We start from the raw sequence: 23,962 nt of genomic DNA, 5'->3' as shown, positions 1-23,962 counted from the left end.
GTACTTACCTTAGTATGCTTGAAAAGCGTTTTCTCCCTCAATCTTTTTCTAATTCTATCATGATGATTGTAAAAGTAAAGAAAGGAAACCGACAGTCTGACTCCTTCCACTGATGGATGATTTCCATTAAAAACCGAGGCGGCGCACAGCACTTTTTCCAACCCATCCAATCCTTCCTCTGTACCTTTTCTTCGATCTCCCCGTCCTTGTTGCTGCTACTGCTGTTATTGTCGCTGCTGTTGCTCCGACTAGTGGTAATCAAATCAGTCAATCAATATCCGATCTTCCTTGCTATCACTAACTATCCCTCCCTCATTCTCTTCCCCTCTCTCTCCTCTTGTTCTCCCCCTCTCTAATTTTCTTCTTCTACTACGATCGTCTGGTGTCGAGATTCCCACCTGTTCTCCCCATTCTCCACTTTCTTCCTTAGCTACTGTATTTTCTTTGCTTTCGCTCTCCCCACCTTTTATTAAATTTATTATTTTTTTTTTCCCGCGCATTCCTGATTTTGCACCTGCTTTCTCGTTTCCCCTCCTTCTGTCATTCTCCCTCGGGCCTCTCTGAACCTTAGGAGTCAATCTACGCCGTCTTTTAACTGGGAAGACCCTTTGACCCTTTGACCCCTCTGTCCCTTTCAACTTCTCATCTTCCTTCCTATCGCCCGGGTCATCAGTCGCGTCCCTAGAAAGACGACCACGACACGACTGCTTAGCACGACGGACCAGTCATCAGAGCCGTCGGTTACACGCTCTCTTGTTGAGTGGTGCATTGAAGGACTGCAGCCCCGTCGATTGTTTGGTTAATCGATCATTTTATTCTAAATCCCCTCCACTCACCGGCTGCCAACCGTTCACTGCAGCTTTCGTTTCCGGTCGACCCACGCCGGACTTGTCCACTACGGTTATCCTCTAGTCTAGTCTCACTGACTGTCCGCCGCCCGACTTGTCGTCTGTTCATCACCAGTCCTCCACCACCACCACAATCTTCCTCAACCCACTTTGTCGCCTGCCCCCCCCATTCCCCCCCTTTGATCCCGAACCAACCCCGTTCTTCCTTTTCATTTTCGATGGAGACATTGCAGACTGTGGACGACGACTGTTCTTCCTGCCCACCAACGACTCATCGCTGACAGTCAATGATCTAGACGTTCTGTCTGTCGGACTATTGCCTGGCCCCATCTGCAAGTTCTGGTTATATTCTTGAGGCAACTGCCGCCAAGTGGATTTGCAGCCCTCACTCCGGACTGAAAAGGGAGAAGGAGAAAACAACCACTAACCGCGCCAAAGAAAAAAAAAGAGGAATTTTTTTTTTTTGGAAAAACGCTAAAAAAACCCCCAGCACTGATTGAGTCATATTTGGATGAGCAGCATTTGGTGGCTGCTGTAGGCCACCAAGCAAGCATCAGAACGCTTGTTGGAGCACCACGTTTCAGGTCATCCACCTTCGTGCCTTTTTCCCCCCCAAATCAAGACAAACCCCCCCCTCCACTCTCTTCTCCCCCTCTTAGGGTTGGGCCTTAGGCCGCCTTCCAGAAGTCATGTCTAGCAAAGTCCCCCACGCCGCCTTCTGTGAGGAATATGACGAAGATACTCATGTTATCCGTCCCGAAACTCGTCAAGTCGCCAACACCACTACAAAGCGCCATAAACAGGCCGTGAAATCGCCTGCAGAGCCCCTGGTCGACGTTGCAAGTGACTCCGGTTATTCCAGTCGTACCGCCGCCACCGTCAACAGCACCCAATCTGGGCCGTCGGGCCGGAAGAGCCCTGTTCCTCATAAGTCAGACACCACCCTCAAACGAGCTGACCTCGAACGCGTCCGCTCCAAAGGCCACAAAGAACGACCCTCTAAGGATCGAATTGTTCGTCCACCGCGTGAGGACAAAATGCAGGTCGGAGGTTACCCCCCTGTGGGCCACCCTCATTCTCATGCCCACGCCCAGCGTTCACCGTCCAGATCCCGCCGACGCGAGACTGCCCAGGTCCCGCACTACCCGGGACAGTGTTACGAATGTGAACATGGTCTATACCATACTGCTGCTTCTACACCTGTTGAAGCGAGACCGATGGATTTCCCGTACTTCATGAAACCGCCTCCGCCGGGTCACGAGTATGCTCCCCCAGCTCCGCAAAACCCCCGATACGCAGCACCCTCGGTGATACAGGACGTCAATGTCTCGCGCAGTAGTCGTCCTCACGCTCGCGGAAGCTCATCCATCTATCATCCCAACAACCGACCGGTGAGCTTCCAGGGTACCATGCCTGGGATGGGCCAAATGATGTATTCACCAGGGCCCATGGCTCATTACGACCATGGCCCACCGTTGTCCTCCTCGGCGTATACCCACGGCCCGCAGTATGCTGCTTCCCACTACTCGCAACAATCTCCCTACTACGGCGTACCCGACTATGCGCCACCTCCTGAGAGCCGACAGGAACGATCGGCCTCGCGGACTAGAGATCAAGGTCGGGGTCGCCGACCACCGCTCTACGCACCTGTCATGGACTACGATGGCGCCAGCTTTGATGACGATGATGACGATGAGGTGGAGTTGGACGTTCCCCCTCCGCCCCCTCCAGCCCCGGGCCGGCAGGCTCGTCCCCGCATGCCCGCTCACTCATCTCATGATCCCAATGAGGACTACTACCGAATGCCTCCTCCGCCCATGAAGCACAAGGCGACACCGCACATCATCCAGAAACGGCCCGACCCACCTCGAAAAGCCGTTACTGCCCCGTCCATCATTTCCGACCGTCGCTCTTCACGCTCTCTGGATCTCTCGGACGTGAGAGACGCCTTGCCTGAGTATGGGTACCGGCCGTCTTCTCGGGAGACCGTGATCCCGGAGCGCAGCGGACGAAGCATTCGGGATGGTCGACGGTCCACCACATACCACGACTCGCGCCCGGCACGAATCGCCGTCGAGAACTCTCGTCGGCGCCAGCCTACAGTCTACAACTATGCCGATGACGACGAGGAGGAGGATGAAGACGACGAGATTGTGGAAAAGCAGCGAGAGGCGGAAGAGTATCAAGCTTCTCGGTCGGGCAAGTCGTCCGTGCCCGTCCTTTTAACGGAAGACGCCCTGTATAAAGCCAAAACCTCTCAACGTGCTGAAAGCGACAGTGGCAGCCAGAAAAGTCGTTCGAACAGCAGCCGAGGGAGTGACGCACGGACACAGACTGGCAGCAATGGCGGTCTCAAGCCGGAGGAGGACAACAACATTGTCATGACAATGAACGGGGTGACCATGAGTTTTAGCCAAGAGTCCGTCGGGGGCAAGAGGTTGATGCTTCGAACTAATAACAACGGTGCGGTCGAGCTGAACATTGAAGGCAAACACCGCGCCCCGAAGAAGTATCTGACTGGCGGCTCTGACTACACCGGAGGTGTTTCTCGAAGAGAGTTGGAAAACCCACGGCGAGCCCTGAGTGACCGGAAATCAGACCAAGCCAGTCGACGCTCAAGCCGGTCGGCCTACAGCGGCCGATACTAGATGAAAGGATAGGAGTCTTCGACCACTATCCGTGCTGGAATTACAGTCTTCGGTTTATGCTTTGATTTTTGGGGCTACAAAAGTTATGGGGTTAGATCTCTGTCTTGGACGATACGTATCGGTTCTTCAAAAGTTCTGTCTTTCTTGGGCGCGCAGGATATCCGGCGATGAGCCTTTGATCGTGCTTGAGGGAAATTGCAAGGATAAGCACGCACGAACGATAAAAAACTGTTTGGATGTCTGAGTCCTATATTGGGTGGTATTTTCGGTCACGTTTGCTTTGCTTTGGATTGGATTGATTGTGGATTGGGTTTGGTGTTCGAAGAGAAGGCGCGGGTTTGACGGCTCTGACCGATCACGTCCATCATGGCGACATGATTGTGTATGATTCTTGATGACCTGCACGACCTTGGATGTTTTCATGCTTATGCTCTATGTCGTTATGCCTCATGTTTATGTTTACGTTTCATGATGTGGTGATGTTCGTTTTGCTGTTGAGTCTTGTGATGCCTTGGGGGCGTTTGTATAAATTTCTGCTTCTTGTCTTGCTTTTGGCAGCGTTGAAGAAATCAGTAAGGGTGACGGTGAACGGAGAGCTATACCCCGGTGGATGCTGCTTTACTTCGTGATTCTCAACTTGATGCATCTTCTTGTTTTCTACCTTGTCTCTCCATGATGGTTTACATATTCCCCTTCAGTTATCGCTGCGTAGCGTTCAACACCGACCATGTACTTTGTCCTTTTTGTTTTTTTGGATTGACTCTAATACTACCTTGTACATCAATTTTAAGTGGTTGTACTCAAAGAGTCTGCGAATTGCACACCTTGAAATTCTGGATCTTGCTTCTGTTCTCGCTTGGCATGTCCTGACACGTTTCGACATGTGTATGAGCGACAGATGATGCTGTGCGAGCAATTGTTCCATTATTTACCTCGTCCTCGGTTTAATAGATCGAGGAATGCATACTGGTTTTATTGAACTGCTTACTCTGGAGAAGTTTATCCTTGTGTCGTTATATTCATCTTCTCTGCCCTTCTCTGGCTGCAGATTCTATATCATTCTAATCAACAACAGGGACGGTGATCGTTGATCAACGATGAAGGTGATCGATACAATATTGAATCTTTCGCCTGCCGCCTAAGATATGTCTCTCTGCTCATCGCACCTTCTACTCTGGTAGTGAATGCGAATGCCAGACCAACCCGTTAGGAAGCAGCTTCGCAGGATGTCTCTCCCACTATACCACCCCAAGCCAACAATCGCCGGCTTCAACAACTTCAACAACGCCTCGCCTGCCAATCCAGTCCAGATTCAGTACATCGCATTCAGAGGATGGCGTACAACATATTTGACGATTTCGATTTCTTCCCGCTTCCCCAACCGAGCCCGTCTTTACTCGAGGAACCACAGGACGACACATCGATCAGGGCACTCCCGCCCAAATCTCCCAACCCTCTGAGCGACTTGCAGGGGTCCACTTCACCCTTTATTCCACCTTCTGGCTCCGCGTCAAGGGACAATACTCTCCATGCGAGCGTCATACCCAGGACACACGCGGCGGCATATCACGTGGAGATTGACACCCACCCGCCGGACGTGGTCCAGTCCTGGGGCCAGTCAGCCGCCAGCATCACAGACCCAAGCGAGCCGGTTGACAAGCCATTGTCAGGCGTGAAGCGCAGCTCTGTCGACAGACAAGAGATCCGCGTAGACTGCACGAAGTTGGAGCATGTCTTCGCCGCTAACCAGGTGCTGATCGCGCAGCAGAATGAGATCACAGAGTTGCGGAGCCGCCTTCAGGAGCTCCGTCTGACGGTCAAACAGATTGTAGGGTTGACTGGCGATAAGCGCGACGGTCTGCATCCGACCCGAGGCTCTCACATCACCGTGGGGACATTGACGGAGCTAAGGGATCAGGGCCTTCATATTGAAACGACATTGATAGCTCGCGAGAACTTGCTTACGAAGTCGATGGAAGAGTTCGCTGAGTTGCTGGGTCAGCTGCGCGTTCCACTTCCGAAGCGATCTGCTACCCCGGAGAGCACAGCGGGGGACGAGGTGGAAAGCTTTCTCAAGGCCAGCGAGGATGAACAAAAACTATTCTCCCACGCATCGGTCGCACAGAGGCTTCCCGATCTACGGAACCAGGTGGATGAGCTTGATAGACGGCTGATTCAGATCGTGCAGACCGCGAGAAAAGATAGCATCTTCTGGACTGGGAAAGCCGGAAGAATTGACGGCGACTCTGTGGAGTTCTTGCGGACTTACAACGCAGCCCGGATGGAATTGGTCAAGGGATACAAGGCCACGATAGTGGATCTGGAGATGTCTATAGGGTTCCAGGACGATCCACTCCAGGCTTTGCCCAATGAGCTCCGAGAGAGCAATATCTTCGATTCACCTCTGGAAGAGGGCACGCTACCGGGTATCTTCGTCAACCAGTGGCTGCTCTACCAGCTTCGCGCTTCGGCCTTGGAAGGCATGCGCATCCGCTCGCTGCCCGAGTGGCAGGCTCTACGCAATCAAGGGTGGACGGACACCAGCATCAGCCGCCTGGCTCTCACCCTCTGGTTCTCCGACGACACGGTCTGTCCAGGGGACGCTGCCGCCCCCAGGATGTCATCGGAGAGCCTTCATTTGAATAAAGTTTCCAGCACTGGGGCAAAGGTCAGTCCGAGGAAGAGAAGTAGGTCTGGGAACTTGCAAGAGTCGGCATCTAGAAGGCAATGTACGCAATCTCGGGGCGGGCTGGCCCGTCGTGAGACTGGCTAGAAGTCCTTGCGGTTCTGATCCCAGAACAAGAAGTACGGTTGATCTTAATGGGGTGTTGGATGTTGCTTTCGAGTTGGACACCTTTTGATCTGGATTGTGTTTTCCAGTAGCATTGTGAAGACGCTCGTGCGCTTTGGCCTGTTGCAGTGCTACTGTCTTGGTAAATGAGTCTATCAAAGTTGGCACATGGGATTACTCCAGTTAGTTGGTTGCATCCACACGATTTACGTAGCTTGTCGCACGTAGAGTGCTGGTTAGGCAGTACCAGGTTGAGCATGGTTGTAGGCAGTTATTCCATCGATGATGCAGCATGTACTGCAATCTTGTGTCATACATATCAAGTAGCGATAGTCCGATGGGTTACGAGTCAAGCCTGGTTAACACCATGAATTGAGACTCTTATTATCGTCGAATCAGATACATAGCGTCAAGTATCCAACAAGTCTATGGTGCTACTGATATGAGAAATCTGGGCGATTTAGAGCCCCCCGATACTCCGCGCGATATCTTCAAACATGTCAACTTTGGCTGCGTGAAGCCGGACGAAGACGACTTAGTAACTGCCGGCTTAATTGCTCTGATCGCACCCCTGATTGTTACTTTCAACATAAAACCATAGCCGCTTTGCCTCCTTTCTGATAACGTTTCCGATTCACGTTGAATGTACAGATCGAGAAGCTCATCATGCCTCTTTCTAACCATCTCAAAGTCAAGTTGCGGGGGAACCCAGCCCTCATCATCCGACTGCAAGAGCTCTTGAGCATATGACTTCAGCTTTTGCCAATCTCTGTGCTCTGCAAGCTCATCGGCGTGACATTCCAAGTCATCATCCGTGAACGAATACGGACAGGAAACCGAAAACCCCAGCTGACTCCATCTGTTCGCGACGCCCAGCAAAGCATCACGAAGCGGTACCGCGGGTGGTATGGCTATGTATCAAGGAAGAGCCGTACCGCGGCATGTTATGGAGATGCTTCTGGACGTGGGCCTTGATGGCGGGCTAATTGATCTGAGAACTCTTCGCAAGGCTAGAGGAGCTAATTCCCAGCCAAGCACAAGTTATAGAAGGGGTATAGAGTAGGATACCCGTTGTTTGCTAGAAAGCCGGCTCAAAATGCAAGGCCGGTTGTATACTCCGTACATCGCAACTGATATGATAAGAAAGTGGATCGGCGGTTGCGGTGGAGACCCGCAGAAAATACTGCCTCGGAAAATCTCACCGCCCCGACAGAATTTCGCAGCCCGCCCGCAATAGAGGAAAACTCTCTCAGTCTGTCGCCGACCACAAACAACCCCTCTCAAAGACATCCGATACCTGTCTTTGACAATTTTCAGTCTGCCGCCATGAAACGCAAGTTGGACGCCAACGATGTCCCCTCCCCCGAGGGTGGCGAGACCCCCGAGACCCCTGATGTGAAGGACGCCGACTTCGAAAGCCTCAATCTGGATCCGCGATTGCGCCAAGCCCTGATCAAAGAGAAGTTCACCAAACCTACACTGGTTCAGGCCAAGGCTATACCTCTGGCCCTCGCCGGCAAAGACATTCTCGGTGAGCTCAGCCTAAGTTTCCAGTATTTTCTTCTAACATGCTAACAACCTCCCCTCACCAGCCCGTGCAAAGACCGGCTCCGGCAAAACCGCCGCCTACGTTCTCCCTATCCTCCAGACTATCCTCCAAAAGAAAGCTGTAAGTGGGCTGTCTCATTGGCGAACATACTTGGTACATAGATCACACCACCTGACGCTTCCCACCTCCCTCTCTAGGCCGATCCCACCCTGAAAGCCACGACCGGCCTGATCCTCGTCCCCACCCGAGAGCTTGCGGAGCAAGTGCAGAATGTAGTCACGTCGTTCGCTGCGTTCTGCGGCAAGGACATCCGGTCTGTGAACCTGACGCAGAAAGTCTCCGATGCCGTGCAACGCACGCTCCTGGCCGACTACCCGGACCTAGTCGTGTCGACGCCCGCGCGTGTGATCGCCAACCTCGGAAACTCGGCTCTGTCGCTGGAGAGCCTCGCGCACCTGGTCATCGATGAGGCGGATTTGGTGCTTTCCTACGGCTACGACGAGGATATCAATGCCCTGGCCAAGGCGATCCCCCGGGGTGTGCAGACGTTCCTCATGAGTGCGACGCTGACTTCGGAGGTCGATACGCTTAAGGGGCTGTTCTGTCGGAACCCCGTGGTGTTGAAGTTGGAGGATAAGGAGGAGCAGGGTGCGGGTGTTAGCCAGTTTGTTGTTAGGTGAGTTTTCTGTAATTGAGCGGTACATTCAGGCACAGTACTAACCCGTGGGGGTTCGATGCTAGATGCGCCGAGGACGAGAAATTCCTCCTCACGTACGTCATCTTCAAGCTACAGCTGATCAAGGGCAAGGTGATCATCTTCGTCGGGGACGTCGACCGCTGCTACCGTGTCAAGCTGTTCCTCGAGCAGTTCGGAATCAAGAGCTGTGTCCTCAACTCCGAGCTGCCCGTCAACTCGCGGATCCACGTCGTGCAGGAATTTAACAAGGGCGTCTACGACATCATCATCGCCGCGGACGAGCAGGAGGTTCTGGGCGCCAAGAAACCCTCCAAGAAGACGAAAGGCACCAACATCGAAGCCTCAGAAGAAGCCCCCGAAGAACAAGAAGAAGAAGAAGCCCTAGTGGGCTCGAGCGAAGACGAAGAGGAGCAGCCTGAAGACGAGACATCCAGCAAACGCAACAAATCCCAAGCCAACAACTCCGCCGACAACAACAAACGACGCAAGCTGGCAACCAAGGACAAAGACTACGGGATCTCGCGGGGCATCGACTTTCAGAACGTAGCGTGCGTGCTGAACTTCGACCTGCCGACGACGGCGAAGTCGTATACGCACCGGATCGGGCGCACAGGGCGGGCCGGCAAGACGGGGATGGCGCTGTCGTTCGTGGTGCCGGCGGAGCACTACGGACGGCACAAGCCGACGTCGTTCCCGACGGCCAAGCACGACGAGACGGTGGTGGCGCGCATCGTCAAGCGGCAGGCCAAGCTGGGCCACGAGGTCAAGCCGTACCACTTCGAGATGAGCCAGGTGGACGCGTTCCGGTACCGGATGACCGACGCCCTGCGCGCCATCACCCGCCTCGCCGTCCAGGAGGCTCGCGCCCGCGAGATCCGCCAGGAGCTCATCAAGTCCGATAAGCTCAAGCGCCACTTCGAGGAGAACCCCGACGAGCTGCGCCAGCTCCGCCACGACGGCGAGCTCCGCGCCGCCCGCGTCCAGCCCCACCTCAAGCACATCCCCGACTACCTCATGCCCGCCAAGGGCCGCAAGGGCATCACCACAGAGAACGTCGGCTACGTCGGCTTCCGCAAGGTCGGCGGCGAGAACCGCATCCGCAAGGCCCGCGAGAAGAACCGCGGTAAGGGCAAGCCTGGTCGTAAGCCCGCCGGCGGTGCCCGCAAGGTCGATCCCTTGAAGACCTTCAACCGCGGGCGTAAATGATTCTTTCGTGCTCGAGTCGTTTTCTTTTGCGGAGTCATTCGTCGTGAAAGGGGTCTGTACATAGTATAGGATTTTATAAAAAAAAGTTCACACTTGGGATGGTTGGATTTGATAGTGCTCATGCATGGCATATAGACTAGTAATCAAGGAACATGAAACGCAATTCCCTTCTGCTTATCTATATATGTTCTACTTTGCCAGTGCAGCTTGTTTCTGTTTCAGACCATACAATGTAATCTTATCAACGCCTGGGTAATCTGGCCATGTAACTTGGGCCTTATAAGCAAGTTTCCTACACAGAGAAGTCAGTTAGCAACCAACACCACCAACACCAGGGAATCAATATCTCGAGTTCGCGAAGCCCCCTTGAGTAGCCTCATTTCGTTGATAAATATACCCGAGACCACTGATATAAGCACCGATCAACTCCTGACGCATGTCCAAGACCATCAATGACGATGCTCTAATTACGGCCACCCCCAGAGAAACCCCCACCAATCCACATATTCAAGGTAATAAACTCAACCACTGCTCACCAAGCAACCTCTTCAACGCATCATCCTGCAACCCCTCCAATCCAAAGGAGAACCGCATCCACTTCCCCTTGGCTTGCTTCCGAACCCGCTGAATGCCCAGCTGCACCTCTTTCGCCGAGGTGATTGTCTGCCGATAACGCTGCAGTTCCTTACTCCGCCGATACTTGATCCTCTCCTCCTCGACATCCCACGGAAGGTCCGTTGGTTCACTACCATCCGTCGGCGCATGCATCGACGAGGCCAGCGACCTCAACCCTCCCAGATCCTCCGGCCTGAGGTCGTTGGTTGCCTGCTGCTGAACTGTACTCGCTAGTCTCCGAGTCCCGTCGTCGGCGTTATCGTCACTGTCAACAAGAGGGAACCACCCAGGCCCCAAGCGAATCCAATCGATATCTCTCCACGACCCATTCCACTCCGGGCCGGTGGCGTACGTCTCTCCGTCGGGTCCGACACCCACCCAGTTCAACGCGGGGATCCACTCCCCGCACCCTTCCAGGTCCAGCCATTTCAGGCAGTACGTCGCCCGCGACAGCCGTCGCAGGATGCCCGCGGACTCGGCCCAGTTGTTCTCGCTTGCTGCATACGAATCGGTTCCGCCGTAGGCGAACGTGAGAGATCGCTGGGTGGGGTGGCGGACGGTGGCGTTGAGAGCGTGCGGCGTGACAGTTGGAAGAGGCCAGTGGGCTAGAGAAAGATGCGTGATGCGCGATAGGCGTGACAGGAGAGTGATGAGGGAGTTCCAGTTGGCGGAGCCGTGGGTAGGGTGGGCGAGAGACAAGTAGCGGAGATTCTCGAAGCGCGGGGTGCGGAGCGTGGCCGTCGTCAGGGCTGGAGGTGTCTGTTGTTCCTCGTATTCATCCTCCCAGGAAGCGGGAACAACGGCTTCCTTGGGCGTCTGCTGGGCAACGTTGGGTCTCTTGGTAGTAACCAGAAGCTCGGACGAGACTTGTTTGAGAGTGAGCCTGCGACCTAAGGCGCTACCCAGGTCGAGTCGGGTGACCTCGCCGTCGTTTGCATGTGTTATCTCACTGTTCGGGTCATGTACTGCGTCATCGGCTTGGTGGGGGCTGGTGAACAGTGGCCTAAGCCCCAAGCCCGCGGGGATCTGGTCGCGTGCGTATATACTGATATAACTGAGGAGCCGGACCTTAATGTGGTTGGGCAGCTCTCCAAGAAACGGTCCGTCGTACTCGAGATGCCAGCCCCAGTATAGAGCCATAGATTTGAGGACGGTATGCTGTAGGCTCCCCTTGGTGGGGAACGTCGTGCCGGGTAATCGTTCCAGTCGGTAGATGATGCGACTCTCGATCGCACTATCTTGGTCGAGGACCTCGTCCTCGCGGCTATCCGAGTTGTAATTCCCCACAAGCCAGCTTTGGGGAGGTGGTGGTCCGGCGGTTCGTCTCATCCGTCTTGCGCCGACGGCATGGCGCCGCGAGTCGGGCCGGGGACGTGGGGGCGGAGTTTCAGGAAGCTCGAGGAGGTTGCGGAGAGAGGGATGAACGGAGCGTGGAGCGACAAATCGGTAAGGATTCTCGGATCCCTGATCAGCTGGCCGCGAGACTTGAGTGCGTCGGAGGTGGTTAATCAGCTCGTTCACGGAGGGCTGTTGCTCTGTCGCCGGAGACGCGGGGGAGGGGCGGAGGCGATCATTTTCTTTGTAACGAGAACCACCTGAGACGAGAGTGTGGTGAGCGGTGCTTGCTGGCTTTGCATAGGTAGTCTTCTTGAACTTTTTGGGCATAGGGGATAGTAGTCATGGAGGACATGGAGGATGAGAGGCGGGAGGAGAATTAACAATGGAGCTTGCTCATTGCTTATTGTATGCAGGAAAAGGAAGTGAGGGCGGGCGGGATTGACGTCGGTGGGTCGGAGCCGAGGAAAGAGTGAGTGAGCGATTCATTGGTGGGCCTCCCTCCACTGCGGGCTATGTATGTATTGTGAATCTGTACAGTACAACACAAGGTCTATCAGGCATGATCTAGTTTACAAAATTTTGAGGTGACGCTCCAAGCTTAAATGCATCATATATCGCGCACCCAGGAATCATCCAACATCTTCCCCTCACGTTTGGGCCCTTCTCGAATCCAAGTCTCCACGAGTCCTTCCTTGGGATCTTCATCAGAGTGGCCTCTGGACCGTCTCACTTCGAGCACGAGGTCGCGCACCTTCTTCGTAACCTCCTTGCGCAGCTCAACCGCCTCCGTCCCGTACAGGAGCTCATCATTCAGCACGCCGAGTGGGAGATCGCGGGTGTCGGGCGATGCGCGCTCGGCCTTGGCCTTGATCGCCTGCCATTTCCTCCGCGACTCTCCAAAGACGGCTTCCGTATCTACCTTCTTTCCAAACGTGATACTGACCTCCTTTCCAACGCGAGGAAGGAACCGGGGAAACTCGCGACTTTCATGCATAACCTGGTCGAAACCTTCCAGCCAGATGGGCACAACATCGGGACATTCACTGGCCTCGAGAATGAGTCGGGCGACACCCCACTTGAAATACCGCATCGTCTTATTGGGCGCCTGGTGGATCATTCCCTCGGGGAAGATATGGAACCAGGAATAGGAGTTGCAGGCGTAGGAGGAAGGCGACAGATGGGAATCGTGGCCGTCGGTCGTATACGCGGTAGGGAGGTCGGAGAACGGGTCGACGCAGACATTTTGCAAGCTCCACGATTGCCGCTCGGGAAGCGCAAGATGAGGTTCGGCGGGGAAGGGGCCCTTCGAGAGCAATCGGATCGCCTGTGTTACAACGGGTTGTGCTAGACCACCGTGTGGCGAATGAGCCAGTCGGTGGGTGGGAAGGACTTGACCCATCGTAAAGAACAGCGCCAAGGGTCTATTTCAATTCCGCTAGATCAGCCCACACATCACATCATTGGTCGACATTGTTGGGAATGCCAGGGACACAGCGCTTAGCTTACCTCGTTTGGTAGCAGATATCATGGCTTCCGAATCCCCATCGCTTGTTCGACGACGAAAGGCCCAAATAGTAACGTAAAGGCAAAAACCCCCACATGATCGGATCATCCATCCTGCTCGGTTTCGCGACCTTGGTCAGCTGTCTCCGTTGTTGGGAAGTAAATCGCATCGCCTCAGACCTCGAGGCGCATTGTACGCACGTACACGCTGGTATGGTTCGAGACTATCGCGAGCAAAGTAAAGCAAGATCAGCCATCTGCGATTCAGGGGACACTGCGCGACGTAAAAGCAAAGAGGAAATAATACCTGTTAACAACCCTCTTGTCCGCTGGGCCGGGTCGCGTCTCGAGTCCAGTATCTCCAGGAAAGGCTCCAGGCCGTATACCTGTGGCTTGCTGCACACATAAAGGAACGAGCGGCACAGAGAAGCTACGCCGAACATCGTCGTGGCGGACAGCGCCCTCCACGGAAGAGAAGGGGCCTCCGCCGTTGCGCCGGAGTCTGTCGTCGAGCGCGACATTGTGATGATTTCGCCTCACGGGTTCGACGTATCTCCATCCACAAGAAGACCAGAAAAGAGAAGATTCCAGAGGAGAGCAAGAAAGAGATATACTATTCACCCAAGCGAGAGAGAAGGAACGAGACCAAGCCCCAAATCGACAGCGTGCGAGTAAACGACGCCTTCATTGGCCTTTCCAACGAGAAGAAAATGGGGGAGTGAGAGGGGATCGGAGGGAGAATGAAAGGCCCGCCCGCGGAGGTGACGGTGCACGGGCCAACTTCCAAACCTCGACGGGATTTTCGTCCGTATCCCGGCAATTGATTGCTTCAAACGCCAGCGCATCCATCTCTCCGAAACCACATCCCACTGCCAATCGGTGTGTCGTCGTCAAGATGATGTTCAAGCCCTCATCGCCTCTCTTTTCAGGTCTTCTCTGGTATGTCACCCCCTACCCCATCTCGCGCACTTGCCCGGTCGACTTCCGCCTCTCCGGACCCTTGCTGTCAACCACCACCACCACCATTTCCACCACCTGCTACGAGATTTGTGCCCCTTATACTGACCCCGTGATCTCGTTCATCGCAACAGGAAGATTCCCTGGCGTATCTCCTCGCCCCAGAAGGCAAGACAGAGGAAGCGTCTCCGTGCCGTCGACCGTGTCGTGGATACCGTGAGCGCCGCTCTGGCCCGGAACGGAGAGACCGCGAAGCCCGTGACTCGGTGGTTCAACGAGATGCCCCGTGAGGAGGAGATGGTTCCCAAGGACAAGTACACCATCTTCGATAAAAAGGAGAAGAAATACCGCAAGGGAATTCATAGTATGTCTATCCGGGAAGCCGAAAGCGCGGCGCAGCAAGGCAGCCAGAGTTCCTTGTTGCGCTCGATTGAGACTTAGGAGGGGATAGCTAACACTTCTTTGCTCACAGAGTTGCCCAAGTGGACGCGAGTCAGCCAACGAGTCAACCCCCCTGGTTTCTAAGCCTTTCTTTCGCACACAGCATGTGCGGAGAGACGAATTATCCGCACGGAACACCTACTACCAACTCTTCCTCACATACATTCGGAGTTACACTGTATTATACACCACCATCCATGTCGCTCACCGTTCCATATAAGATCATCGAGTTGGAAAAGGGACACAGGAGGGATCCTCGGAGTTTTTTTTCGGCTGTTGGGAGATGACATCATAACTGCATTGGTTTCCTTGATATTCGCAATGTTCATTTTTCCGCCTCATACCGTACAACCATTATGTTCGCATCTACTGATTGATCGTCATTGGTATCTCTCGAAACGGTAAGAATGAGGGGTCGAGGTGGACAGGTAGTCATAAGAGAAAGGCAGCCTGACAATAAGAATATGGCAAGAAAGAGCCCCTGTTTGATCATCTTTTCATACATAGCCCTTCCACATCTTCCCTCCCGGTCTGCAAGAGTCCTCATCACTCATCTGCTCCAAAACGAAGTTGCAACTGATTCTTTGGTGCTATTGTCTCTCGTGCGGGACAGCTGTTGTTCAGGAGACCTTGGGTACACTCAGCCGGTAGTATCTGGTGATACCCAATGCGATCTCCTTTGCCCTCTTTCGGTTTACCCTTCCTTCGTGGATTGCCTTCCGAATTCGATAGCCACGGCGAACCTTTTGCCAATCGTCCAAAGTCTCTTGCCAGCCTGCGCCGCCCTCGTAGAACACAGTGCCCTGGCGAGAAGATATGCTAAAACCCTGAGGAGGTTTTCGAAGAATCCAACATGCAGGGTCGACCTTGCCATCAGGCGGAGTATCGGCTGAGCCTTCAAAGAGCTCAACCCCCTTGATGACGTCGTCAAATCCACATGCTTTTCGATTCCGGTTGACAGCTGCTCTCCAGGAATTGATTTTTGGGACATTGGCCGTCTTGCGCTGCGTCTTGGGATACTTCGGCCGAGGCGTCCAGTCAACCGCCGGGTATGGATCGTTGAATCTTGGATCTCCCAGTCGCCGTCGAGCATCGATGGAGATCCGAGTCGGAGGGTCGATAACGATCCATGTCTCTGTATTCAGCCAGTGGTTGGCGAGCAACGCAAAATGGTAAGGTCTTCGTCCTGGGCTCAACTGATTGGAAAGCCACTTCAGTCTTCGGTTCAAATCATCAATCAACTGTACGTCGCAGTCGCCCAACCTCGTATCCGTGACATTGTTCAGTGCCGTCTCACGGCCTTCTACCACTTCCTTTTTGTGAGATGCGATACTTCCTTGTGCATCATGCACATGCTCTGGACTTTTCATTACCATTGATAAGCTGTCTCTCAGAAAACTTCTATCAAATTGGGCTTCGAGACTCGGCAAAAATAGACCACTCCTTCGCTCGTGACAGACGTAACCAGAAAGATTTGTCCCGTAACCTCGTCTTGCCAAATCAGGGCTCAATTCCCTATGTCGAAAAGGCGTAGCGTTCGCGGCTCGATCCCGCGTTCGACTATCGAAAGGTAAGCTACTCCACTTCGAAGATGAAGCTTTAGCACTCGATTGTCTTGTGATGTCAACCCCTGTAGGTACAGGAGTGAAGTCAGACAAAATGCGGGCTAAGCTATCAGGTTTGGGGACTCGGGCGGATTTATCAAAAGGCCCAAAATGGTCTGTATGGAAATCAACACGAGTGGCTTGTATGTGATACGCGTGCGGGTGGCTAGGTCTGTGCCTTGCCCGTGAGTCACTGTAGGGACTGGCTGTACGGTGGCGGGGCCATCGTGCCTTGGGGTCATCGTGTGGTCCGGAGGGTTCTGTGAGGCGATCGAGGCATGGAAGAGAGAGACTTCGTGACAAATTCGGGCGAAGGTTCCGCTGAAGAGGATGAATCTTGAATGACAGCGCCGTCTGCGCTAGGGTCATCGTCCTTCGAGCCTCGACCTGAAAGTGAACTGGTCTGCGTAGCTCTTCACCTCTGCTCATGGACTCATTCCCAGCTTTCGCGGAAGCATCGATCCGCGCCACTGCCCCATTACTTTCGTCCTGGAGATAGACCTTGATGGAAACTCGCGTGCAGATACTCGTTCTCGACATGGTGTATCTACTCCCCACCACACGATCCAGCGTATGACGAGAAGAAAGCGCGCCGGCCATTCTGGACGACAACGATTGGCGACTACTGCCCGGCTCGGGAATAGCAGCAGCGGGCCTGAGAGGACCCGGGTTCCAGATAGTGTCGGCAGTAGTGAAGCTGTAACTTCTGATCCAGTTGGGTAACCAACGCAGCTTGTACTTTGTTTCTCGGTATCTGTTCAGCTCCTGCTGACCGGGATCCCACCATACCCAGCGGTAGTCTTGGTTCGAGGAGCGCCACGCGGTCCACTTGCGGAACTTGCCGAAGCAGTTCCGCAAGAATTCCTTGTATCCTGTGTGCTTTGCTGCCGGCACCCAGCCATACCACGTCCTCGCATACCGGGCGGTGGTCATGTTGCCTCGTTTGACAACTCTGTCCTGGGTGAGAAAGCGAAAGAAACTTCCGAGCTTCCAGAATAGGACTGCTATCACGAAAATGAAGATGGTGATTGCGAAGAGTTGAACTAGCACCTTGAGGCTGAAATACTTGGGGCCCGTCGGAGAGGTCGTGTCGATACTTCGCGTAGTGTGGAGGGGAAAGTGAGCATGAGATGGTTGTATAAGGACAGGTGCCATCGGACGCGGGAAAAGAACCTAGCAAGGCAGTCATTCTGATAAGAATACTTTTGCGTACACCTGTTGAAGTGAAAAGCAATCAGCCATCCTGAACACGGAGAGCTGTGTTGAGGTGAATGAAGGAAGAGAGGGCACCGTAGAGAAGGAAGGCATGGCGGGATTGCTCATCATTATCACCTTCCCTGCGCCTCAACACGCCTTCTGCAATACCTGCCTTCCATCAGTCAAATGCTTTGTCCACAAATAAGTTGTGAACACTACTAGTAGTCAGACTACGCAACCGCTCAGGGGCATTCGCGATCTTCGCAAGGAGAACAACGAACCGTTCATGGGATATCAGGATCCCGACACGCAACACCCTACGGCGAAGCTACCAACTGACTGCAAAACTGGCTCCATTACTACAATAGATTAGCCGGTACACAATCCCTGACATATGAGACGGGAGACTGACAGGGAAAGCTTTCAGAAAACTAGATGAACATCTATTGCGAAGCAGCATCACAACAAATCTTGCACGTACTACACAAGTCCGGTCCATTCGGTAAATCGATATATCCTCACCACCTGCGCTACATATACAATCTTGATATGTGGAAAGACATTTTGAGCTTGTTTGAGATATGATCAGTACCTGCACGCTCCATGAGCCAGCAAACGCGAAATCTCAGCATCAGCCATCCAAAGAAAGAGATCCAGAAGACATTGCATGAACAATGAGCGACAAACCTCCTGTCCCTCATTTCACCGCATGTAATAGGCTGATTGCTTCTCGATCACCACTTATATTTCTCATGAGCGGGCATCGACCTCGAGGATAGCAAGCAATGTTCAGGAATACAGCTCGCTCTGTGTTATCGAGATTCGCAGGAGGTGAAAATTGGTGTCAGGTGATCCCCCATAAGGCGACAGTGTTGCGGTTTCATCGCCTCACTGTTACGCCTCATTTTGTGGCTTTCACTCTGGCTGGCAGCTCATTTTGTGTGTGACCTGCGCCAGCTTCGGAAACATTCTCAACACGACTCATCTTCGTTTACCTGCTCACTCATAGTATTTGGGAAGACCCCCACCCCTCTCCTCCCTTTTCCATCCGCAATGCCTCCCAACGGCTTCATTCTCGAAATTCAAATCACCCAAAGACCGGAATGACGTCTGTGTCAATCTATTGAACTCTTTGATCCTCCTAGAAGGTGACCTCGTCCACCCCCTCCACTCCCACCTTAGAAACGATTTTCCTTGTTTTCGAAATGTCAGAAAGCAAGGTTCCCAGCATATACTGCGCGCTACGGCATTTGAATCCGACCCAATTCCTGATCCATCCGGCAAATTTTAGACCCCGATCCGAGACAAATTTGATTCCAAGGTCTCCACACCTGCGTATCCGCTACCTATGCCCCTCCTTCCCCTCGTATATAGCGCCGTATATAGGTAGCTCTTGAATTACAACACTCTGCGAGCATGCCGGGTGTTCTTTGTCACATGTCTCGAACAAATAGCATGCATCTCTATCGAGCTGTGATTCGTTACTGCAGTTGCTTTATTGTAGACCCAGGACTGGGCATCGTCCGTTTATCTGACAATAACAGAAGTGACACTCTTACGAATTGTATAGTCAAATTGGTCTGATTGGTAGCGGAAACTCTTCAATGCTTCCGTAGATCAAGGCTGCAGGCGCCAGATCTGTTGCGTCTCTATCACTAGCCAATTTCGTATCTGGTTTGTGAGAAGCTGATGAAGACCTTGTGTCAGCCCGCTGCCGTCGCTGACTTGTTGGGATGTCAGCCAGCCTGCCAATAACCAATCCACGAGAGAACACACAATGGTGATGGTCACTCGTCGAACCATTCAAACAATCAAGGCCATCGCATAATTGAAGACAGTGTTTGTGTTATTCGGAGGAATGAAGCCTAGGAGGTCCAAGCGGTCAATAGAAGCGTGTGCTCGAATCTATACTCCACATGCGCGGGAATGGAAAACGAAGCCGACCCCTTTCTTTGTCTCCATTGGACGAATGGAGAGTACCCCCAGAGATTGCTATCGAGTTTGCGGATTTGTTTGCCTCTTCCAGTTTGTCGCGGGTGAGCAAATTGCGTCATGGTCATCTTGGATTGATCTTTAGATCGGTCTCGAGCTTCGTAAGCAAGACCGCTTCCGGGTAAGGAGGGAGATAGCCGTGTGCATCACTCCGGAGACTGAGTAAGAGAACACACAAAGGATGGGCGATAGCGACGCGCCGGTTGATCAATGAGGGCGATCAGTCAGTCGAGACGGCAAGCCATCACTGGCTTGATGGTGGTGGATTCCGGAGCAATCACTGTGGAATCTGAGATACAGGAGGTGTATGGTACCTTTGGCGCGTAACCTTATCCCCCGCCTGGCTGAGGAACTTTTGCACCCTTCGGCCGAAGCGGGCTATAATCGACTAATGACTGCGTGATCGTCCATGATATGCAGTTACACTCTGGTTGGATTTAGGATCGGCTGAAACAGTTCTGACACTCTCACAGAGCGGGTTGGAAAGTGAGTCTTGTCACACACACATCCGCCAGAGGCATTGAGGTGTCTACTTCAGTTACACATATTTGTCATTTGAGCTTCGCTTGGCACAGTTTCCGTGCAATCCCGCTGTTTGTCGTCTGCGTTGGTGTGGACAGGATGAAATACCAATAAGGTGAGACTAGGCCACGCGAAGGGGGAGTGATTCCAGAAACAGATAAAAAAGAAGCGAAGAGGATAAAGAAAGGTAATTCATCTTGCATCATGGCTCGGGCTTCATCGTGGGCGGCATGCTCGGGGATCCGCCAGCCAAAGAGGAACCAAAAACAGACGGTATCATTCGGCAGGGGTAGGGTCACCCCTGTTGAAAACCGTCCCAATCGGTTCATTATGCGCCACAGCGCTCGCCTATTAGGTCCACCAAGGACGCATGTGTATCAGCAAGGATGCAAGGACTCCGCGGTTTACGCCGAGCGACATCCGTTCACCGCCACAAAACAAGCCGTTGATCATTGATCAGCCATTTGTGGCTGCCGGACCACGTTGTTGGCTCAATGAGGAATGAGAATATCTCAATGGCCAACACCGTCCGCGCATAGAACTAGAACTCAATCAGTAGCCCCGATCATCTTGCATTACATTGCAGGTCAGAATACTGACCTGGTATCTGGGAAAAAGCAAAAATGGTGGCGTCGACGCCGGGGTTCCTATGTGATAAGAACAGTCGTCTCGTTTTCTTTCAAGCTTATGTTTTGATTTACGAGACATGATACTCGTTCGTATCCATTGTGTATTCATGAGACCCTTCCCCTCATCTTGAAGTTGTCTGAGATAATCATATTGACGCAATCACAATCTTGGTAGGCTCCATTCTTGTGCATAAACGATGCAGCTGATTAACTGCTCTGCCCTTTACTTGAATAGGGGGGTCTTAGCAATCGCTCTGGTAGTATCTCCAACCCAGATGCATATTCGAAATGCAAAAGTACTAGCGGTAGCGCAGAACCCTGATGATGTTCTCCGCCGGCGCCTAAGGATACGTCGTAATCCGTATCAATGTGTGAACATGTTACCGGACAGCTAGCGGTTAGCGCCTGGTGTGTAAGGCGTGAAGGGCGTGAAATCCGGCTTGCTAGTCCACATAGCATAGTGGGCTGGCCGCTCAGGATTGAGCTTCGGTACAATCAGATTTCATCCCCAATTGACCCCGCGTGGCTCGAGGAACTCGAAAGATGGTATTCCGTTAATCCGACTGCAGAGGTGATATGGCTGAGAGGGAGTTAGGTAGTAGTGGGGAGGGGACCAGTAGCGTTTAGGGGGAGATGGACTTGGGACATCTCCTCCGCCAGGGCTATTGTTTTGATCTGCACTATGCACGGTTCCAGCCATACTGAGGCTGAGGTGAGCTGTGGCTGGTCGATCAGTCTTGACCCAAACAGGCATGTAGTGTGGCGAAGTCTCCCCTGGATTGTGTTGAACCGTGCCATGGACTTGTCTATCCCTGTTCTGCTTCTGCCTTCATCTCAAGATCGATTCGCTCAATCGATCTCTCGGATCATCCCTTACTAGCTTCAGTCGGTGGCAATTTCCATTAGGTTCCATTGTATTTGATTATCTGTCCACGTTCAGCCAATGGCTTTGGATCGAAGCTTGAGCTTGACCGTCATCGGTAGCTGGATACAGTACCATCTGTAAGCTTCATAAAATGTGCTTAATCTGGGAGTAGCCTCACAGGTTTTGAGGTCTGAGGCTTGAGTTTTGAGGCCTAAGGCTCTCTTGGTGTTGTTTTGTTGGGGTGGTGAAGATGAAGATCAGCCGAGCGAAGTCACGTTTTAAAGCTGTCAAAACGTGGCTTCGGTAGCTGGACGATCCCACCAGAGTTCAGACTGGGAATTGAAGGTCAATTCCGGCCTGTCATTTTCGGTAGTATTCTTTCTCACAATCTCCCTTTCAGCCAATGCAAGGAGACAAAGCAAGAATGATCCTCTGACCCTCGGACTGTGCACGGAAGAAGGAAAAGAAAGTAAGAGAGGGGGGGGGAGGTGGAAGGAGGAAGGAAAAAACCGATCCAAGAGAATCCAAGTCCAATCCAAGAAGGAAAGAAGGCGGGAAAAAAAGAAAAAGAAAATCTGCCACGAACCATAGTTCATGACTAGTCGATCACTCTCGGGTCTAGTGTTTAGTCAGTTTAAGCTTCACATTCACCATCCTCTGGCATGCAGTCGCCCTGTACACGATCTGACGTCCCCCATTGCAGATCTGCCTGGGTCTTGCAGGAAATGCAGACAGAGCACCACTGGATTCCTCATCTCCATGCAGAGATTAGTGGGCCTTTTTGGCACTTGCGTTTCCACGCTAAATGGATCTCAAGGTTTACGCTTACGGACGGGGCGACAAAAGCAACTAGACTCGATGCAGGGTCAAGAAAAAGTAAAGTTGAGGGACAAGACAATGGATTCCACAGGTGGGTAAGGATGATGCAGGCTCCCTTTGCTCTGGATCGTGCAGGTCTATCAGTGCCTAACGTCGGATACTCTCTCTCTATCCTGCATCGCAGGGGCTCTGTAGTCCTCACTATGCAGATCTGCAGAACTAGACCTCCAACTTTCGATCCAGATTGATTCTGTCGTGGTGGCAAAGATCTATTGGGGACCTGAGCACGTTTTTGGCCCGGTTTGAGACGGTCAATATTGCACCCTAGTTGCTCTTTTGGTAGGTTCAGGAATCACATATATGAAGGGTTCCGAATGCATTTTTGTTGATGCTCCTTCTTCTCTACCAAAAATTAGATAACAAATTTCTTCCTGTTATTTACCACTTTAGACGATATTTACTCTTTGTTTTCTTGACTGGTTTTGGAGCTTCTTTGTACCATCGCATACGGGAGAACACATTGTTTGCCAAAGTATTAAACCCGCTAGTCGTTCATCTTGTCGATTCTGTCTCAAAAAAACACGTGGTTGACTAGCACTTCAAAAAAAAAAAGCAACATGGTTCAGGGCAACGTAAGAGCAGATGCTGGGAGCTCTAGCCGCGAGTATGGAATCACCTTTGAAATCGCACCTCCAACCACTGTTGCACCTGGGGTGTCCATGTCATTACCAGTGATTGTGGCTGTGAGGCCGGTAGGAATGCCGAGGGCCCCAACGCAGCAGCTGGTCGCGCATATATCGCTCCGAAACGAAGCAGGAACCGCCCCGGTACCCGGGCTCACGGGGATTGTGACCTCGAGTGTGCGCAGCAGCAGTGGAAACACGACGAGCGGGTATGCGCGGTTCGGGCCTCTCAAATTCACCCAAGCCGGGAGATACCGAGTGCGGGTCATGCTCGGGGCTGCCTCGTCCCATGGGGTCTCGACGAGGGAGTATGTCGATTCTGGAATCATTACTGTTCAAGCGGGTGCTGCACCTCCGCGTCCAAGTGAGTACTACTATTATTCTCTCTCCCAGCCCCTACAGACCATGCTTATAGCTAACTCAGGTTTAGCACCCTCCCAGGTAGCCAAATTGCACAGCCTAATACCGGAGAACATCGACATTACAGCTGCGGACATTGCAGCATGGCAGGGAGCCTGATACGCTGGACTGTCAGGCCGTTTCTGAATCAGCGTATACTCGTCCGTATTGCTTGCGAGAGTTGAAAAGACTTTTTTTCTATCCTCTCCATTGCACTTTGTCCAGATCGTCTTGCATTGAGGAAGGACATTTGCCACAACTCCAGACAGTGTGGCTCCATAATGCAGCAGAGATCACGCACCGACCATGTCCTGTTATGACCAAGAAGCGAGTTCATCTTAGATTCTAATCAATAATTGCAATCGAATTAAAACCTATAATCAATGCTCTTGAACCAATACCAGCCAATTTCATTGCACATGTACGACCCAGCAAAGCTGAGAATGTGTTGTAGCTGCTCCGTCTACTGTGCCCATTGCGATGTGAATCAAAATTACCCTACCTTGATTCACACCGTCAACTAACTAAACATTCCTTCTCTACCTACTCTGGGTGATCAGACCCTAGCGTAGTCTTTCTGAAATAGAAGACCTCTCCATATGGCGTCTTGAAATCATATGCCCCGCTTACACAGCTGAGAGACCTGCAGGTCTTAAAGT

The 23,962-nt window shown here is 52.7% G+C and overlaps 7 protein-coding genes across 7 annotated transcripts; 5 read left to right on the top strand and 2 right to left on the bottom strand.

Annotated features, from left to right (window-relative positions):
* Positions 1–1,537: 1,537 nt before the first annotated feature.
* On the top strand, positions 1,538–3,496 carry BO97DRAFT_341769 (uncharacterized protein; the record flags this gene model as incomplete). Its single annotated transcript, XM_025691648.1, has 1 exon — positions 1,538–3,496. One exon carries the CDS (start codon positions 1,538–1,540, stop codon positions 3,494–3,496), a length of 1,959 nt encoding a protein of 652 aa, XP_025552981.1.
* Positions 3,497–4,613: 1,117 nt separating this feature from the next.
* On the top strand, positions 4,614–6,351 carry BO97DRAFT_27441 (uncharacterized protein). The gene has a single exon (XM_025691013.1). It carries the CDS (start codon positions 4,830–4,832, stop codon positions 6,267–6,269), a length of 1,440 nt encoding a protein of 479 aa, XP_025552980.1. The 5' UTR covers positions 4,614–4,829; the 3' UTR covers positions 6,270–6,351.
* Positions 6,352–7,551: 1,200 nt separating this feature from the next.
* On the top strand, positions 7,552–9,811 carry dbp9 (ATP-dependent DNA/RNA helicase). The gene is made up of 4 exons (XM_025698233.1): positions 7,552–7,818; positions 7,880–7,956; positions 8,034–8,512; positions 8,578–9,811. Exons 1-4 carry the CDS (start codon positions 7,614–7,616, stop codon positions 9,737–9,739), a joined length of 1,923 nt encoding a protein of 640 aa, XP_025552979.1. The 5' UTR covers positions 7,552–7,613; the 3' UTR covers positions 9,740–9,811.
* A 435-nt stretch (positions 9,812–10,246) lies between these two features.
* Positions 10,247–13,716, bottom strand: BO97DRAFT_413041 (uncharacterized protein; the record flags this gene model as incomplete). The annotated part of the gene is made up of 4 exons (XM_025696268.1): positions 10,247–12,007; positions 12,315–13,113; positions 13,199–13,403; positions 13,503–13,716. The coding sequence occupies 4 exons, from the start codon at positions 13,714–13,716 to the stop codon at positions 10,247–10,249; spliced, it is 2,979 nt and encodes a 992-aa protein (XP_025552978.1).
* Positions 13,717–14,027: 311 nt separating this feature from the next.
* On the top strand, positions 14,028–15,071 carry BO97DRAFT_442134 (mitochondrial 54S ribosomal protein mL60). Its single transcript, XM_025698232.1, has 3 exons — positions 14,028–14,134; positions 14,287–14,516; positions 14,625–15,071. The coding sequence occupies exons 1-3, from the start codon at positions 14,091–14,093 to the stop codon at positions 14,675–14,677; spliced, it is 327 nt and encodes a 108-aa protein (XP_025552977.1). The 5' UTR covers positions 14,028–14,090; the 3' UTR covers positions 14,678–15,071.
* A 142-nt stretch (positions 15,072–15,213) lies between these two features.
* BO97DRAFT_387765 (uncharacterized protein) lies at positions 15,214–15,963 on the bottom strand (the record flags this gene model as incomplete). Its single annotated transcript, XM_025693612.1, has 1 exon — positions 15,214–15,963. One exon carries the CDS (start codon positions 15,961–15,963, stop codon positions 15,214–15,216), a length of 750 nt encoding a protein of 249 aa, XP_025552976.1.
* Positions 15,964–22,589: 6,626 nt separating this feature from the next.
* On the top strand, positions 22,590–23,423 carry BO97DRAFT_449185 (uncharacterized protein; the record flags this gene model as incomplete). Its single annotated transcript, XM_025698858.1, has 2 exons — positions 22,590–23,268; positions 23,335–23,423. The coding sequence occupies exons 1-2, from the start codon at positions 22,839–22,841 to the stop codon at positions 23,421–23,423; spliced, it is 519 nt and encodes a 172-aa protein (XP_025552975.1). The 5' UTR covers positions 22,590–22,838.
* Positions 23,424–23,962: the final 539 nt, after the last annotated feature.

This window comes from Aspergillus homomorphus (genome assembly GCF_003184865.1).
Source record: "Aspergillus homomorphus CBS 101889 unplaced genomic scaffold BO97scaffold_11, whole genome shotgun sequence".
NCBI lineage: Eukaryota > Fungi > Ascomycota > Eurotiomycetes > Eurotiales > Aspergillaceae > Aspergillus > Aspergillus homomorphus.
Note: the sequence above shows the minus strand (reverse complement) of the source record. Positions and strands in the feature narration are given on the sequence as shown.

Excerpts from the sequence above, each read along its gene's own strand:
- BO97DRAFT_442134 (XM_025698232.1), top strand. The coding sequence starts at position 14,091 with ATGATGTTCAAGCCCTCATCGCCTCTCTTTTCAGGTCTTCTCTG. Across the intron at positions 14,135-14,286 it reads CTCTTTTCAGGTCTTCTCTG|GAAGATTCCCTGGCGTATCT; the intron begins GTATGTCACCCC and ends TCATCGCAACAG. Across the intron at positions 14,517-14,624 it reads ATACCGCAAGGGAATTCATA|AGTTGCCCAAGTGGACGCGA; the intron begins GTATGTCTATCC and ends CTTTGCTCACAG.
- BO97DRAFT_27441 (XM_025691013.1), top strand. The coding sequence starts at position 4,830 with ATGGCGTACAACATATTTGACGATTTCGATTTCTTCCCGCTTCCCCAA.
- dbp9 (XM_025698233.1), top strand. The coding sequence starts at position 7,614 with ATGAAACGCAAGTTGGACGCCAACGATGTCCCCTCCCCCGAGGGTGGC. Across the intron at positions 7,957-8,033 it reads CTATCCTCCAAAAGAAAGCT|GCCGATCCCACCCTGAAAGC; the intron begins GTAAGTGGGCTG and ends CTCCCTCTCTAG. Across the intron at positions 8,513-8,577 it reads GTTAGCCAGTTTGTTGTTAG|ATGCGCCGAGGACGAGAAAT; the intron begins GTGAGTTTTCTG and ends GTTCGATGCTAG.